Source organism: Xenia sp. Carnegie-2017, unplaced genomic scaffold, assembly GCF_021976095.1.
Source record: "Xenia sp. Carnegie-2017 unplaced genomic scaffold, XeniaSp_v1 HiC_scaffold_4, whole genome shotgun sequence".
Taxonomy (NCBI): domain Eukaryota; kingdom Metazoa; phylum Cnidaria; class Anthozoa; order Malacalcyonacea; family Xeniidae; genus Xenia; species Xenia sp. Carnegie-2017.
The window spans coordinates 3,068,820-3,086,546 of record NW_025813504.1 but is presented as its reverse complement, the minus strand read 5'-3'; the positions used below and the strand labels follow the sequence as shown (position 1 = coordinate 3,086,546).

The 17,727-nt window shown below is 35.6% G+C and overlaps 2 protein-coding genes across 3 annotated transcripts; one reads left to right on the top strand and one right to left on the bottom strand.

Moving 5' to 3' along the window:
* Positions 1 to 4,679: 4,679 nt before the first annotated feature.
* Positions 4,680 to 6,640, bottom strand: LOC124455695 (52 kDa repressor of the inhibitor of the protein kinase-like). 2 transcript variants are annotated; one of them, XM_047006335.1, is made up of 2 exons: positions 5,759 to 6,640; positions 4,680 to 5,074 (listed from the first exon to the last, which is right to left on the bottom strand). In XM_047006335.1, the coding sequence occupies exons 1-2, from the start codon at positions 6,615 to 6,617 to the stop codon at positions 5,067 to 5,069; spliced, it is 867 nt and encodes a 288-aa protein (XP_046862291.1). In that variant the 5' UTR covers positions 6,618 to 6,640; the 3' UTR covers positions 4,680 to 5,066. The 2 variants fall into 2 exon arrangements, with proteins under 2 accessions (XP_046862291.1, XP_046862290.1); XM_047006334.1 differs by having other exon boundaries at positions 4,680 to 4,977.
* Positions 6,641 to 11,559: 4,919 nt separating this feature from the next.
* LOC124455866 lies at positions 11,560 to 12,664 on the top strand. Its single transcript, XM_047006480.1, has 3 exons — positions 11,560 to 11,862; positions 12,014 to 12,173; positions 12,255 to 12,664. The coding sequence occupies exons 1-3, from the start codon at positions 11,560 to 11,562 to the stop codon at positions 12,662 to 12,664; spliced, it is 873 nt and encodes a 290-aa protein (XP_046862436.1).
* Positions 12,665 to 17,727: the final 5,063 nt, after the last annotated feature.

The following is a 17,727-nucleotide window of genomic DNA, read 5'->3' as shown; positions in this document are numbered from 1 at the left end:
AAATATTACTATATAGTTATATAGTTGAGGTACATAAATTATTTTTTTAATGTTATAGAATGATCACATGCAAGGCAATGAGCTTCAGCTATACAACAAATTAGCAAGCTTAATGTTATGTATCGAGGAAGAAGCTCATTATTTATTTATCTATAGTGTACAAAGCAGCAAGCTTGGAGAATTAGTTGCAATTTAACAGCAAACTTTATAAATTGATAAGGATAATTATTATTTATATAACAACAGGGTACAAAGCAAACATCTTAGAAAACAAAGTTGTAGTGTTATAGAAAGTTCTAAGAAATGAGGAGGTGGCTTATTTCTATAACTATATGGTCAAAGCAACTCAATTTCAGGAATACAGTTCCAATGTTATGGCAAGCATTAAAAATTGAGAAGTAGGATAATTATTTATGTACATCTTTCGGTACAAATCAAACATTGTCAGGGACACAGATGTATTCTTAGAGCAGGCTTTAATAATTAAGGAGGTGGCTTATTTGTACATATATCTATATGGTAGTGTTACAAAGTAACCAGCTTTTGGGAATAAAGAACTTTGTCTTTTTATAGCAAGCTTAAGTATTGAGGAGGAGGCTTATTATTTATATGATCTATATGGTACAAAGCAACCAGTGAGTTTCGAGAATACATTTGCAGTGTTATAGCAGGCATTAAAAATTGAGAAGTAGCATTATTTTATATACATATATATCAGTAGGGTACAAAGCAAACAGCTTCAAGGACACAGCTGTAGTGTTATAGCTTTAATAATTAAGGAGATGGCTTATTTTCAATGAAAATACGAGGTCATTTTAATGAACTTTGAGTGAATGAATGACCACCATATTAATTCCATTTGATACATACATCATTAAGGGCCATAAGCATAATTGTGTGATTTTTATCATCTATAGCAAGTAACTATGTCAGAATCTTACCTTACTAGTGCACAAAGCATTGTATGTCATTCTGACTCTGCGGAAAAGGCAATTCTGAAAATTCACAAGGTCACACTCTTCGTTGTTATTCAGTTTTGATTGTTCAAGCTCTCTCTTGCACCAAAAAGCGTTCACAAGCTTCTTCAAACTAAAAATCTTGATGGAAATACCTTCTTGAATATTCAAACAACTGAAACTTCGACTTAGTATAGCGCAAAATATCAATACTCGCAGTGTAAGAGACCATAGTAGATATAATATGTATCAACCACTTGTATCAATATCATTGATTTTGGCAAGCTGTTTTACTACTATTTCCCATCTGCAACGATGTCACAGTCATTGCGCAACAAAATTATGGCTTGGGTGTCGATCCAGCTCTCATGGTGTCACTCGCACAAGATACTTGCGCTGTTAATGGCTTGACACTTGACACTCTTTCCAATTTCCAGGGTGTCAAAAGATAGCAAATTGCGCAATATTCCAACCGCCGACTATTCATATATTATTTCAGACAAAATTTGCACAATAACTAACAAGAAAAACCAAGGCGTGGGGACTAAGCTTAGCTGGCTTGGCAAGTCCTGGCCGCTATGCCACAAAATGAATGTTATCCAACAGGGAAAACTATGGAAAACACACACACAAAAAAGAAATTGTGGTACAGTTTGAAGTGCAATATGATTTCAAAACAATTTATCAAAATCGAAGCATGGAAAAGGCAGATATTCTTGTATAGAAGATAAAGAAAATGCAAGCAGTTGGGGTGGGTGGGTGTGTGTGAACTGGTTGACTCGTTAGCTCACTGAGCTGAGCTTATAGATGACTTTAATACTCAAACTAAGCTTGTTTACAGTTTGCTTGCAGACAGATTTATCTCAAGGGAAGTTAACCATTGTTTCCAGTGTTATCTAAAAGCACTCGATTAAACCTGCCTCTTAGCAAAACGTTAACAAGTCACGTCATCTATAAAATATTGTTGGTATCATTTACACACAGATATTTCTATTTCTATGACCCTGATTTGTTGGAAATTTATTTATAATGGCCAGTAAAAAAGGATGTTCTTCTAGAGCACTTTGATTGTTATACTAAAACATGTTTAATCTTGTGACCCTTTTCTATTTCAAATTTTTATCCTATTGCTGGGGTTGGTTAAAATAAAACAAATTTTGTACTTATTTAACCAGCTCTCTTTTAGTGACGGGACTTGTTAACGTTTTGCTATGAGGCAGGTTTAATCGAGTGCTTTTAGACAACACTGGAAACAATGGTTAACCTCCCTTGGGATAAATCTGTCTGTCAGTAAACTGTAAACAAGCTTAGTCTGAGTATTAAAGTCATGTATAAGCTCGGCTCAGTGAGCTAATGAGTCACCATTTTCACTCTCCAACTGCTTGCTTTTCTTGGTCTTCTATACAAGAATGTCTACCTTTTCCGTGTTCAATTTTAATAAATTGTTTTGAATTCATGTTGCACTTCAAACTGTACCACAATTTCTTTTTGGTGTGTGTGTTTTCCATAGTTTTTCCTGTCGGATAAGATTTATTGTGTTGCATAGCGGCCAGGCCCTGCCATATCATCTATAAAATATTGTTGGTATCATTTACACACAGATATTTCTATTTCTATGACCCTGATTTGTTAGAAATTTATTTATAATGGCCAGTAAAAAAGGATGTTCTTCTACAGCACTTTGATTGTTATACTAACATGTTAATTCTTGTGACCCTTGTACAATTCAAATTTTTACTTTCACCCTATTGCAGTTTTAAAAAACTGATCATCTCATTTTTCATAAAAGATGAATTGCATAGTTTAAGTAGTTAATGTGTTTTTATTCATATAACAATAACTGTGTGTTTCATCAACATAACAGAAGTGTGGAGAGAGCAAAACGATATTACGTAACTGTAGTCACATAGACTTTTAATATTCTAATGTGATTATTATAAATATGATGTTTCTCATCTAACATGTTGCCCATTGGCTAGCACATAGGATTCTAAATCAAATTTTTTGACTTCACCAGCCAACCCACTCTAAGTTAATTGAAACTTTTTTCGTAGAAGATAGATCCACTCTGATTCCCCATTCCACACACATGAAAAAAGTATTGTTATTAGCTCTTATGTTTGTGAAAAATACTCCTAAGTTGCAAGTGATAACTGATCGGATTGCTATGCTTAACCTGCAACAGAACATGATACTCATTTGATGAGTACACTTGGACAAGATGATAAGTCTTATCTATTCTTATGCAAACTCTCTAATGACAAAGAGTTTTTTTGTGGAAACGCTATATAAAGTTCTGTGCAAACATAAACAAAGTAAACATAGCTGAGGTTATCAAATGTTTATGGTCACCTTAAGGTGGTGATCTTTTTCAAACTTCAGCACTATCTTGCACTATTTTTGCCATGTTTTTGTAATTAAAAAGAGAGTTTGTTAAATAAGTACAAAATTTGTCTTATTTTAACCAACCCCTATTTAATGAAGAAAACTGTGTTTAAGATGCAAAAACAGGTATTATGTACTAGTTCTATGATGTATTTGCGATTAAAACGATTGCTGGTTACATATGTACAAAATTTGCTTTATTTTAACTAACTCCGTTTTAGTGAAGATAAACTGAGTTTATAATGTAAAAACATGTATCATGTACTATTTTTGCGATGCTTTTGTAGCTAATTAAAAAGAGAGTTGGTTAAATATGTACAAAATTTTTCTCTTTGTTTTTCAAACTTCACCAAGTGTTGGTCAACACATGGTGATGTTCGAAAAAGATCACCACCTTGACGTAACCATAAGCATTTGATAACCTTGCAACTTAGGAGTAATTTTTACAATTATAAGAGCTAATAACATTACGTTTTTTCTTGTGTGTGTGTAAAGAGTGAGTCATAGAGCGAATTTATCGTCTATGAAAAAAGTTTTAATTAACTTAAATGGAGTTGGCTGGTAAACATTTGATAACCTCAGCTATGTTTACTTTGTTTATGTCTGCACAGAACTTTATATGGAGTTTCCACAAAAAAACTGTCTGTCATTAGAGAGTTTGCATAAGAATAGATAAGACTCGTCATCTTGTCCAAGTGTTCTGATCACATTGCAGCTTGAGAGTAATTTTCACGATAATAAGAGTTAATAACATTGCATTTTTTCTTGTGTGGGTGAGAGGGGGTGGGGAGGGGGGGGGTTGAGTCATAGAGCGAATTTCTCTCCTATGAAAAAAGTTTTAACTAACTTAAAGTGAGTTTGCTGGTAAAGTCAGAAAATTAATTTAGAACCTAATGGGCTAGCCAATGTAGAAAAGAGCTATACTTGTAAGAAAAAGATGGTCAAGTTTTAAAAAACCCGGATCTTGCTGAATAATCAAATTCATTACCAGCACAGATGTATTATTACATTAACTACTTAAACTATGCAACTTATCCTTTATCAAAACTGAGATGATCAGTTTTTAAAACTGCCACAGGGTGAAAGTAAAAATTTGAAATAGACAAGGGTCACAAGATTTAACATGTTTTTTAGTATAACAATCAAAGTGCTGTAGAAGAACATCCTTTTTTACTCGCTATTATAAATAAATTTCTAACAAATCAGGGTCATAGAAATAGATATATCTGTGTGTAAATGATACCAACATTATTTTATAGATAAAGTGACTTGTTAACGTTTTGCTATGAGGCAGGTTTAATCGAGTGTTTTTAGACAACACAGGAAACAATCAGGGGCGGATCTAGGATTTTGGATACCATAGGCAAAACATTATGACGTCATTCAGTGCTAAACCTATGACGTCATACTTTGCAAAACATACTACACTATTTAAGCTTTCGATAAATTGCTTAAATCAAACAGTCTAATCATTCAGCTATGCAGAATCTTGTAGATCTCAATCGTATAAATACATAAAAACATTGTATATTTATACTTACATATCACAAGGTCGTTGATTTTCACTATTCAGAATATTGAATGCACACAAGACTGTTTCGCCCCATATCAGGGCTCATCAGCATGCCTAGGAACACTTTAACGCAAAACAAAAAATCGTGATCCGGCATGGACAGCCCTGTGAGAGCCGAATTAAGCAGACTGGTTATGGCGCCAGAAGTTCGCCTACACACCTTTGAAAAAGGAGTTTGGTTAGAAATGGGTGACTATATGGGATATTTCATGGATGTGATATTGCTCAATTTTCACACCATCCCAGTCAATTCCAACCCTTTACCCCCACCTAAAATGAGCACTCTGGTTTTGAAGGCGCCAGAAACTCGCCTTTCACACCTTTAGCAAATAGCAAAGGAGTTTGGTTAGAAATGGGTGACTATGTGGGACATTTCATGGATGTAAGATTGCTCAGTTTCTTACACCATCCCAGTCAATTCCAACCCTTTACCCCCCCCCTAAAATGTGCACTCTCATTTGCCAACAAATGAGCAGAATGTAAATGTAATGTAATAGTCAAAATAGAGCTTTGTATAAAGAGTCTTTGTGAAGACTAAAATTTGGTGTAAGGAAAAATTATTCTATTTATGCTTAACAATTTTGTGAAAGTAAATTTATGTCGACAACGGCCGAGTACCATACACGTACTCAGCAGTTTTAAGATTGGAATGTATATAGGGAAAAAAACCTTTATCGGGCGAGCTATTAGTTTGATGCAAATTCTATTGACGTTACTATTGTGTACAACGCACAATAAATGGTTAACATATGGACATTTCAACAAAATAAAAAACTAGGATATGAATAAATTCATGCAAATTTTAGCCTTGTATTTCCAACAGCAAAAGTATTAATAACCTCACCAATATCTGGTACAATTTCCTGATGAATTTGCATCAAGGCCAAACCATTTAAGCGTTCCCCAACCATGGTACTTCGCTGATAGTTTTTAAGTGTCCTAAGGGAAGAAATAGATCGTTCACATTCACAAGAGGTAATGGGGAGCGTTCCTAAAATACGTAGTAAAATTTTAATGTTTTCAAATCCGGCGAAATGAACAGATTTTAAAGTCTGGGCAATGTTATCAGGAAGGAGGCCGCAGTGGGTCTCCCAATAAGTGTACCACAACCTAAGTTCAGCATCTAAGGCCAAAGGATTTGGCAAATCATCATAATAAAAGTTAGCCACAGTTTTGAATGGCTCTTTCCAATCCACCCCATCTCTTGTCATGGACATCATTTTCGTCGGTACAATGCTAAGGCCTTTATAGACATTCACACTCTCAAGGTCGAATCGTGATTCTAAAGAAGATTGCAAATGATCTAGTAGAGGAAGAGTAATTGCACGTTTATAATACTCAGAAATGGTTGTGTGGGGAATATTTTCCCTGGTCGTTTGTTTGCGCACTGTTCTTGGTTTCCATTCTTCAATGCCAACTTTTGCTGCCAGTTCAAGCGCTTCGTCATACCAGGTGTCATGATAAAAATCAGAGGAATTCCTCATGTTCACCACCTCAGTTTTCAAAGTTGAAATTAAATGAATACCATCCATTATATCGATACTCTTACCCTGTAATAACTGTGTTACTGGAAGAGTTGAATCAAGAATATTTCTCGTGATAACTAAAGCAACGACGAAATCAAACCTGTCAATAAGTTGAAACAAAGATGAGGCATCAGACTGAAGCGACGGTTTGAACTCACCATCTAGATTTTCAGACATATCGTTAAGGGTGGTGTATACAGGTACAAAAGCTCTTGGAATGTATCTAAACCTTCGATACGTTCTACCCATCTAGTTTTGCAAACGTCTGTTAATCTAGTCTTTTCGAGTTTGTTTCTGAATTACGTATATGTTTTTCAAAGGGAATATTGCGAGTTTGGGAAATTTTAATAAAATTAGTGGCATTGTTAACATGTTTCAACATATCATTGACAACACGTATACTCAAAGAATCGCAAATGGATAAGTTTAACCTATGACTATAGCAGTGTGTATAAAGAGCCTTTGGGTTAAGCTTTAAAATTTGAGCTGCTAGACCATTAGTGCAACCAGCAACTGAACCAGCCCCATCATAACCTTGCCCCCTACAATCATCTATTGATAAAGTCAGTTCCTTTAGAGCCTCTAAAAGTAGCTTGGCAAGTTGAGCACCACTTAGTCCCCACTTACAAAAAAGAAATGAAATGAGAAATGAATTCTTCCCTGATATTCATATCGGTATCAGCAAAGCGCAAAACAAGAGACATTTGTTCTTTATGTGAAGAATCAGATGCTTCATCAGCAATAACAGAAAAAAACTTACTTTTTTTGATATCAGAAATAATCTGATTACTGATTACCTGGCCACAACATTTAATGATTTTATTTTGACTTGTTTTAGAAATATAACTTCTATTCTTACCACAATTCTTTAAATGATTTTCTAAAACTTTATCCCCTCTCCTAACTCCATAATTGAGTGTTTCAATGAAATTACCAACCCTCCAGATGAATAACAACCAACAGTAGGGTGATACTTGGAATCATCACGATGCCCACGAAGAGGTAAACCTAGACGTCCACAAAAAATGACAGAATCAATAATTGGAGATAGTATTTCCCTATTCTGTTCTATTTCTTTCTTGATACCAGCATCCATGATCATCTCGATAGGCTGCAGAGTACCTGATATTTGGGAACGCAAAGCATCAAAATTGGTGATGTGGATGCATGCAAACCGACTTCTCCCTTTACTTTTTCCAGCATGTTGAGTGAAAGAGCATTTAGCATTCTTCCAATCTTGAAGAGGTTCAGTAAACAACTTTTTTACTTTACTGGCCTTGCCTGGGAATCTATTGCCAAACAACACACACGATAGACAATACGCACCATTTTGTGAAGGTGAATAGCAAAGCCATTCATGCTGGTCTAGCCAATCATGCCTAAATGATCTGCCATTAGATTTAGGAAAATGATACTTTTATCTGGTTTATATACATTTTTATCAAATGACATATTTCAGAATTATCCATACCCTTAACTTTCTCCTATACAAGGAAACATCAAAATTATGGGTTAAAACAGCAGGTTGCATATCACCAGAAGTTGGAATACCAGGCAATAGTTCCTGGGATGATGTGTGAAGCAAAAGACTATTGGCTTTATTTAATGTCTGAGCAAGAGCTGCAGCAGAAGAAAAACTCTCATTGGGCATCCTTTTAAAAGTTGGTTGGGCAGCAGGCCTATTAGTTGAAGTAAAAAAAATTTGAAATGTCAACTGTTTTTTGGTGCAATATTTGGAAAAATTTTGACAAATTTTCGTTTCTCTGTTGTTGAGCTGCTAGAATTAGACTGTGTACAGGAATTAGACAATTTTCGCTTCAACCTGTGGGCATGGAAAATGAGAGGCACAAAATGATTAGACTGAAAAGTCTCACCTGGTTGTACAGATCCTTCATGACAAAACAAAATATTAATAGCATCCAAACCTCTTTGGCTTAATAACCGGGGCTGAACAATACGATTAAATAACAATTTATATCTACTTTCACCAGAATCAGGATAAAAGTATGAATTTTTCTACCTAAAACAGAAGATAGGCCCAAAATACAAAGAAAAGATGACCATTTCTGGTCATTACAATTAAAATAGCCTCCTGTTTTACCAGTTCATCTGTTGTATATCCAGTGTCTAAACATTCTTTAGACACTGACAAAGGCAAAAGATTGTTTAAGCTTTGGGCAAAGTAATCACTGTGCTCACTTATAACAGACAAAAGCATGGGTGTTGAGCATAAAAGCAGCATGAATAAATAGCTCAAGCGATGTTAAAATTCGCAAAGTAGGGACCAATGCATTGTTACCTACCAGAACTAGGAAGCTGAACTGTAGAGGCAATTGCCAGAAGCTTCAGATCTTAAAAATATTCAAGAAAAGAAATTAATATTTTGTTTGGTAGATTGATTGCATTGTATGAATGAATTGCTGACTGTAGACAAAGATATAGCCTAGCGAAATTGAGATTTAACCATTTTACACGTATATATAAATACTACAATACGATATATATAATTATAATATATTTACCTTATTGCAGTACAAGTCTTTCCGTCATGAGCGTGCTTTGGCACATATATTTCAGCTCAAAATTTCGACACAGAGTATGGTCGGGGTCATAAATTCTATCTAACAGCTGCTCGTTAGTAAACATAGGTCGAACGTCGACCAATAAACGAGAATAAAGCTCATTAAGGCATTTTAAATCGTTTTTGGCCAACGCAGACTGAGCAGTCTCGTATAAATTACCACAACACAATGAAGACATTATAAAATATCACAAAACCGTAAACTGAGCACAGAGGCTGTTCAGAAACAATACGAGTGTATGTTAATTTTCAATTGCCTAATTTGCCTAGCTCAACTATGCTTATCAACAGCAATGATTGGTTGGAATTGCTCAAGTTAGGCAAAAAATTGACCAATGAAAGCATACGGTTGCAAAAATTGCCCAATCAGAATACCTATACACGATGTCAAGTTAGGCAAATTCATCTTGTTTAGGCAAATTGCTAACAACCAATCAAATGGCTAGATCGCCTTCTTGACTTAGGCAAAATGGCTGCTTTGCCTAACGACACGGAGCTTTATAGATAATCATACGCATCTGGACTACGATTCATATCAAAATTACGTTATTTAATTGCACAACATTTCTAAACAAAAGTCAGATGATTTGACTGCGATAAAGTGCTATTCATAGTTTCATAATTCGATAAATTCGTATCGAATCTAAGTCGAAGTATATTTTGGTAATTTCACCATAGGCACTTGCCTATGGTGCCTACCCCTAGATCCGCCCCTGGAAACAATGGTTAACCTTCCTTGGGATAAATCTGTCTGCCAGGCAGTGGCGTGCGGTCATGCAAGCGTAGGCAAGCGCCGCTTACCTAAGCATTTTACCGAACAAAAAGTTTTTGGATCAATCTCTGAGCAAAATCAGTTTAAATTTTTCTGTTCTAAACAATGTCAATGTAATCTTTTGTCTAAATTGTCTTTACAGTTGAAATGCTTGCTATTTATACGCGATTTACTGTCGTGGTTTTCGGTTTCACTTTGCTACACTTGTAAGATGAGTCAAGTGTATTAAATTAAGTGGATTAAATTAATTATTTATTAACCAAGGCAAGCGCGCTTGCCTTCGGAGCTCAATTTGAACATTTGCGCATGCGTTAATCTAGATTTGGAGGCTTCTTATTCGAGGAATATCGAGAAAAGGCAAGCGGCGCTTCTAAGGGCGCCGCTTGATAGCGATTGGTCAACAGTCTTGTACGCTCGCAATTTTAAACACATATCAGCGCACGAATAATATTCGTATATTCAACACATTGGACATCCGAATTATTCACGTCGTTAATGTTATCGTTTATTAAAAGACGACTGAGAGCGAAAGGTAATGTTCTGATTTCTAATTCAAAGTAGTAGTAGATTTCTAATTTATGTATGTAGAAGATATTATCTGTAGCATGTTATACTTTAGCGTTATATAAGTCTTGCGTATGAGCTCTGAACGTGTTTTCAATGTACTAGAACGCTATTAAATTTTGTGATTATTTTATTCACTAGCAAAGAAGTTATTTGCAACAGTCGTGAGTATTCTATATGTTAGAATTTATTTACAGGCTTTTTATATATTTTGATAAACAAGGTGCAGTTATTACACAGCGGATAATGTACTTGAAATTTGAGTAGTTTTACGTAATTATAAAGTTAAGTGCGTAAGTTTAAGTAGCGCGTTTGAGTAAGTGTAGGATTGGCTATTTCCTCTATTGCTAATACATGAATCTAGATGAGTAATGTACGCACGTTATGTACGTCACTACAAGATATCATGTAACTGATGTAAGGTATAAATAAGATTGATTTTCCTATAAAATATATAGCATAGGAATTTTCATCCTTTTATGTTCTACTTCTACAATTCGGTATTTTCACGACACCTGTACAACATGACTGAATGCATTGTGGAATCACTGTTATCCCGCTCATTTGGATTGAGACCTTTTTCCGAGAAACGAGAGATCGTCGGCCGTCCCACTCCTGAGTTGCAAGGACTACATACAACATCCAAGCGAAGTTGTAAAGTCTTTATTCGAAGTTTTCAGACGTCAAATTACGACAAGTACAAATGGCCGGCTGGCTCCTCAAAATTGAATAAGTTATTTTGCTGGCCGTGTCTTTTGTTCAACTCAACAGACAAGACAGTCTGGTGCAAGAAGGGATACGATGATTTGGCCAACCTGTGTAATGCCGTCAACAGACACGAGAAAACGAAGACACACTTGTCCAGTTGCCTAATGAATGCCAGTTTTGGGCGTACACGCATCGGCATGCATCTAGACGAACAGGCCCGTCAACACATCTCAGCTCACAACTTGATGGTGCACAAGAATAGAGAAGTACTTCGCCGTTTCATTGATGTTGTTTGCTCTCTTGGCAAACAGGAACTTTCTTTCAGAGGTCGGGTGGAGCTGGAGGAGTCTGCCGACCGGGGCAATTACGTCGAATTGATAAAACTGCTAAGTGCATATGACCCCACGCTTGAACAGCATCTTCATACAGCAACCGTGTTTTCTGGACTTTCTAATCGTATCTAGAACGATTTGATTGTTGCTTTCAAGGACGTTATGTTGAAAGCAATAAAAGATGAAGTGATGAGGAGCCCATTTGTCGCTATTTCCCTGGATGAAACCTCCGACGTTAAGACCTTATCGCAGCTAACAACTATAGTTCGCTATGTCAACCCAGTTGGTAAAGCTGTGGAGCGCTTTCTTGGATTTACCGATGTAAGTGCGGACCGTACTGCGGCTAGACTGAAACAAGAAGTCGGTAAAACCCTGAACGAGTACGGATGCGGCGAAAAACTGATTGCCCAAACGTATGACGGTGCGAGTGTGATGTCAGGAGAACTGTCCGGTTTGCAAACACGAGTAAGAGAAGACTATCCACATGCTCTTTTTATCCACTGTTGCGGACACGCATTAAATTTGGTCCTTGTTCAAGCTGTCTCGTCAACTAAAGAGTGTCGTATATTTTTTATAACCGTCACTGGTCTTTCATCCTTTTCATGCCTCGTCCAAGAGAACATACCTGTTGGACACAGTTGTCGGCAGACGCATTCCCACTGGAACAGCTGTTCGATGGCACTATCAGAGCAGGTTAATCCATGCTGTACTGGAGACAAGAGCAAAGCTGCTCGAAGTTTTCGAATACATCATCGAAAATGATGACGAGTTTGACGGTACGACGTTAAACGAAGCGAGGGGCTACTGACAAGTTCTTGCAGATTTCCAGTTTGTGTTCTGCCTTAAAATATTTTCAGAAATATTTGGTCTTACGGATGTTTTGTATAATATCATTCAGAGTAAGCAGTTCGATATTGTCTTCTGTGTCACGAAAGTTCGCGAGACGAAAGATAAGATTCAAGAACAACGAACAAAATTCGTAGATTATTGGAATTTTACGTCAAGTATCGTCAAAGTAGCACTGAAACGCGGGCAAAGTGAAGAGGATGTAAAGGCGTCCTTCCGTCAAATGTTTTTCTGTGTAGTCGATACCATTGTCGTGCAGATTGACTCTAGATTCGAAAGTCTTAACAGCAGAGCATTCGTTTCTTTGTTGGATCATTCAAAGCACGAATTGTACAGCCGGAATTTTCCCGAACGAGAGCTGCAATCGTTGCAAGATTCATATGGAACATTCTTTAATCTTCAAGCACTAAAAGTGAACTAATCGTTGTATACGCATCTGCCGAGCTCAAATCGAAACCTGTTTTGATATGATATCAAAATAATCGAACTTGACTTGAAAGCCTGTTTTCCAGAGGTGTACCGATTGTGTCAGCTCATTCTTACTATGCCAAGTACGTCCTCCTCTGCAGAAAGATCATTTTCGGCTCTCAAGCGTATCAAAACGTATCTTCGCAGTACACAAGGGCAAGAGCGACTTTCTGCATTGGCTACAATTTCAATCGAGAAGGAGATGTTGGTAAGTTTGCAGGGAAGCCACGATTCTATGAGGACGTTATAAAGGAGTTTTGCGCAAAGGAAAGACGGATGGAATTTACATTTAAGTAAATCTGTTGTAGGATTTTGGACTATTTCGTTCTGTTACTTCTTCACTACAATAGAAATGCACGCGTAGCCATTTACTTAAAACGACTTTATATCACAATACCACATGTAATACTTTTAAACCGTAATTGTGATATATACTCTATAAAAGTTTTGAATTTTTAGATTTTTCAATACTGTTTCAGTCATGACAGATACATTTTTTCGACAAAGTACTCCCAGAAATCGCGGGAAATGCGCTCCAGTAGCCTTCAAAATCCAAAAATTTTCTGGGGGAGCATGCCCCCAGAAATCCTAGATAGCTTCGCGGCATGCCGCGAACCTCACCCCCAGCGCTTACCTATTAAATTCGGTCACTGCACGCCACTGCTGCCAGCAAACTGTAAACAAGCTTACTCTGAGTATTAAAGTCATCTATAAGCTAAGCTCAGTGAGCTAATGAGTCACCCGGGTCACCCCCCAACTGCATGCTTTTTCTTTGTCTTCTATACAAGAATATCTGCCTTTTCCATGCTTCAATTTTAATAAATTGTTTTGAAATCATATTTCGCTTCAAACTGTACCACAATTTCTTCTTAGTCCCCACGCCTTGCCTTTTCTTTTTTGTCAACAATGCTCTATTTTAAAACTGCAGGCTCGTTTACGTGTAATTATGAGGTCAATTTCTAAGAAATGCTGTTAAATCCATAGATCGTTCAAAATTTCATACGTCATAATTTGTTATTGAAATTTTATCATCTAGCGAGCGCCTGGTTGACGTTATTATTTAGTTGTTTACGACAAAATTTATTCGTGTTTTATGAGGATTGTGTTGAAATAATGCTGTGTAAATTAAGACACTGCAAATTTATCTACGTTTGAATAAAGTGTTGGAGCCTTTCATATTACCATAATATTAAAGCTCTTATATATTCGATTTCTGCAATGCGATATTGCACTATTTATAAAATTCTGACGGTGTTCTTTGAGACCATTGACACGCCTTGGATCTGCCCCTGGGCTTTATGTGAGCATAGTGATTAGGATGGAGGTCTGGAAATCCTTGAAAAACAAGTAAAATTGGATTAACCGTGCCGTATTTATGCCGTTTTAAACGTCGCATTTTAAATACGTTTAATGCAATTAAAAATAAAGAAAATAAGAAAAAATTCCTTATTGTCTTTTGTTTTAAATGCATTTTACTCATGTAAAATGCTACGTTTGAAAATGGCCTTATTTACATTGTTTAATTTGGAAGTTGGACTTTGGCCAAAGAGCCCCGGCGAGGAAAATGTTGTGTAATCATTTATTTATTTTATTTATAATTATTGATTAACATTGTGAAATAAACCTTGGCAATGCAATGGAAAATATTAATGTGACACGCGGGCAAACATTTCTGTTGTCTGTCATTCAAATCACACAATTATAGTGAACGCGAGCAAATTTTCAATCTACGCCAGTAAACAAATCCATCCAGATATGTTCTACATCCAGTGGTGGTCCTATTGAAGTCAGTACATAACAATTTTTTATTGACAAGTTTGCAGGGGCAGCACTACCCTTTCTTTGTGACAATAATTTCTGTTTTATAAAATATAAACTAAGTGCATGGATGACTGTCACAGAGGTATGAGTGACACCCTCATTTCAAAACATCAAAGTTTTTTTTAGTGGTTTTAGGATTGCGATGTTACAATAAAATCTGTGCATTTTGCTCCGTATGATCATGAGTAATTGTGAAGCGGGATTTAAAAATATAAGCTCAAATTTCAATTGCTTTCTTTGTATGATTTAAAACTACGAAGCAGAGAGAAGCTATCTTCGTCATATAACAAAACTAAATGTGACATTTGTACTTTAAATAACGCTGACCATTGGTGTATGTAAAAATATAGTTTGAATCGGTTTAACTGAAATCCTACAGACTGTTAGAAGCTATGCCTTGTAAAAATTTCAAAACACGTTAGCTATAATGAGTAAATGAGATAATTACGTTAATCCTGTTAATCAAACAATTGTTCTCATTAAAATTAAAAAATGCATTTCCATGTTATGGTACAGAAACATAAATAGTTCCCGTTTTACTATCCTGTTATGTCTTCAGTAATGTTTTTGCTTTCAGCAAGAGAATAATACTTCCCTTGTTTTTGTATTTTAACTTCCCATATTCTATTTTATACTGATAAGTTTTACATCTCTATTATTATTGACATCACACAAACATATATTACGGACACTCAATTTACAAATGTATACGCTTATTTAGTTGTCGATTCTTTTGATTTAAAAATCGAATTTAGGACACAATTCAGTTGCGACTTTTTCGGGAGTACGTAGGGAGTACGTTTTTTGGGAGTCGTAGGTTTTAGTTTGTCTTTACCAGGTTGTATTGAACAGTAACAAATAAGGTATGACTTGTCATGTATTTAAAATGAACAACCAAAGATTAAAGTAATTGAAGATAAGAAAGTATTTTTTTCACAATATACATCAAAATTCATGCAAAATGCATATACTTAAACGCCATGTCGACAGTGAAGTGGCACCTATGCAAGTGTTTACATGAAGATGATTAAAGTCCATGTTGCCTTGAAGACGTTCTGTGTAACATAATTGTGGCACTTAATTGCATCGATTTTGCGTAATGAAACAATGAAAAAAAGAATGACAGCATAATGCTATAACCGACAACTACAATAACGAGCGTAATGAAACAATAACGATCTCTTCTAACAACATTTGAGAAATTAACCTTACACTCCTCTTTCTTGTAAGCGAGATACTACAAGTCACGGGCTTGTGACCGGTATAGCAGAGTTAAAAGTTGAAAGGTTTATCAAAGATTGATCAACTGAATATTCCTACTCATTTTTGTTTCGAAGCATGCTGAACAGCTCATATGGACAAAGCTCGAATTCCATATTAAATAAACAGTAACATAATCCGGTGTTAATGTTAGACATAACATCATTGGTCTTCAGTGAAAGCACCAATTTTCGACAGGAAAATTATCTATTTTCAACATAGTTTGTTACAAGCATCCCGCTTGCCGATATGTATAAGTGTAATCACAAGGTTAAATAGTTAGAATGTTATTTAACAAAAAGGATGACAGCATAATGCTATAACCAACAACTACAAACGATAACAATCTTTTCTAACAACATTTGAGAAATTAACCTTCCACTCCTTTTCCTTGTAAACGAGATGCTACAAGTCCCGGGCTTGTGACCGGTATAACAGAGTTAAAAAGCTGTTGGTTACAGCCTAATGCTGTCATTTATTTTCTTTAATAACATTTATCCAACTATCTAACCTTGTAATGAAATAATGAGCTTCATCCTGTAACATGAACGTACGTCTAAACAAGGGAAGTAAACAGTCATATGCACAATTATATAAGGCCCAGACTTATTTTCGTTTCATCATTTGTCTGCAAGATTTCTACTAAAGATGGCGAAAGTCAACTTTGGAATTTTTTTCACTCTCGTATTTTTCTACGCTGCCATTCAAGGGTAAGTATTCGTTTTACGCTCATTCCTTCATTCCTTAACACGTAAAAGTGGATTTTTGAATAAATGGTCAATCACTCATGCAAGATTTAATTGTTGTAATGATGCATAGATCTATGATATTACTTTCAAAAAAGCACTCGAGTACGTAATAACTTCAATTCAACGAGAGAAGATCTGGGATTTCTTTGCAGTTTATGCATTAGCCACAGAGTTTTCCACTCATTATCTTTATGATTTTTTGGGGGGAAATTGAGTTTTTAATTTTGTACATCAGGAAATACAACACGAATGTACTGGAGATAGATGGCCTTGACGGTCTCAGTTACTTTTTACTACAATTACATACATAAATTTTTAGTTATTTTTACCCCGAATTCTGTCATTTTGATGAATAATGGATTATTATTTTTTTTTGACAACAACGAATCCAAAAAGCTTACTTACTTAGTTTATTAATGCATTACAGTAACAAGTATATGCTATTACATTTGCTCATCCTATAATATTATTCAATTATAACAATTTAATCTTGAATGTAAATCAAACACTTTAACTTATTTAGTTTTGCGAAACAAGATGTTTCGTCCATTAATGGTCTAACGACCATTAAAGATAGAAAAGTAATGCCTGAGTACACAATTAACAGAGATTTTATCAAATTCTGAAAGAACAAACCTCAGTCAGAATAATTATTGTTGTACTTAATTATTATTTACAATTGTCAATCTTAGTAAACAGGCTCCTAAGAGAAACTATAAAATTTTAAAGCCAAAATCTTAAGCAAGATGCATGTGTGTTATCAGGACATTACTTCGGTCCCACCTCCCCCCCACCCCCCGTAACCCGCTCCAAATATCATAGTCTTATGCCGCTTTGAAGCCAAACATCATGGCATTAAACCGTTACAATTGTATCTTTATAGTTTGACTTCGTTTTACTTTTTTCATGGTAGCAATAGGGGGCTTACTCAGTTTAAATAGATCGGCAATCAACTCCAACAACAACCTGTTTTTCATTTTTTGGCTTTTTAATTAAAAGAGTCACAATGCCTACAAGATGGTAATATAATACACACTTTCTCCGCCGTTTCAGATCTTTTTCTTTTTAGTAGCAAGATACAATGATATTCTTTCAATAAATTGTGTATTGGTAGGAATTTCTAACTTTGGACAACCAGCAACACAACTTCTACGTCTGCGAAGGCGTTTATCACTATTAGTTCTAT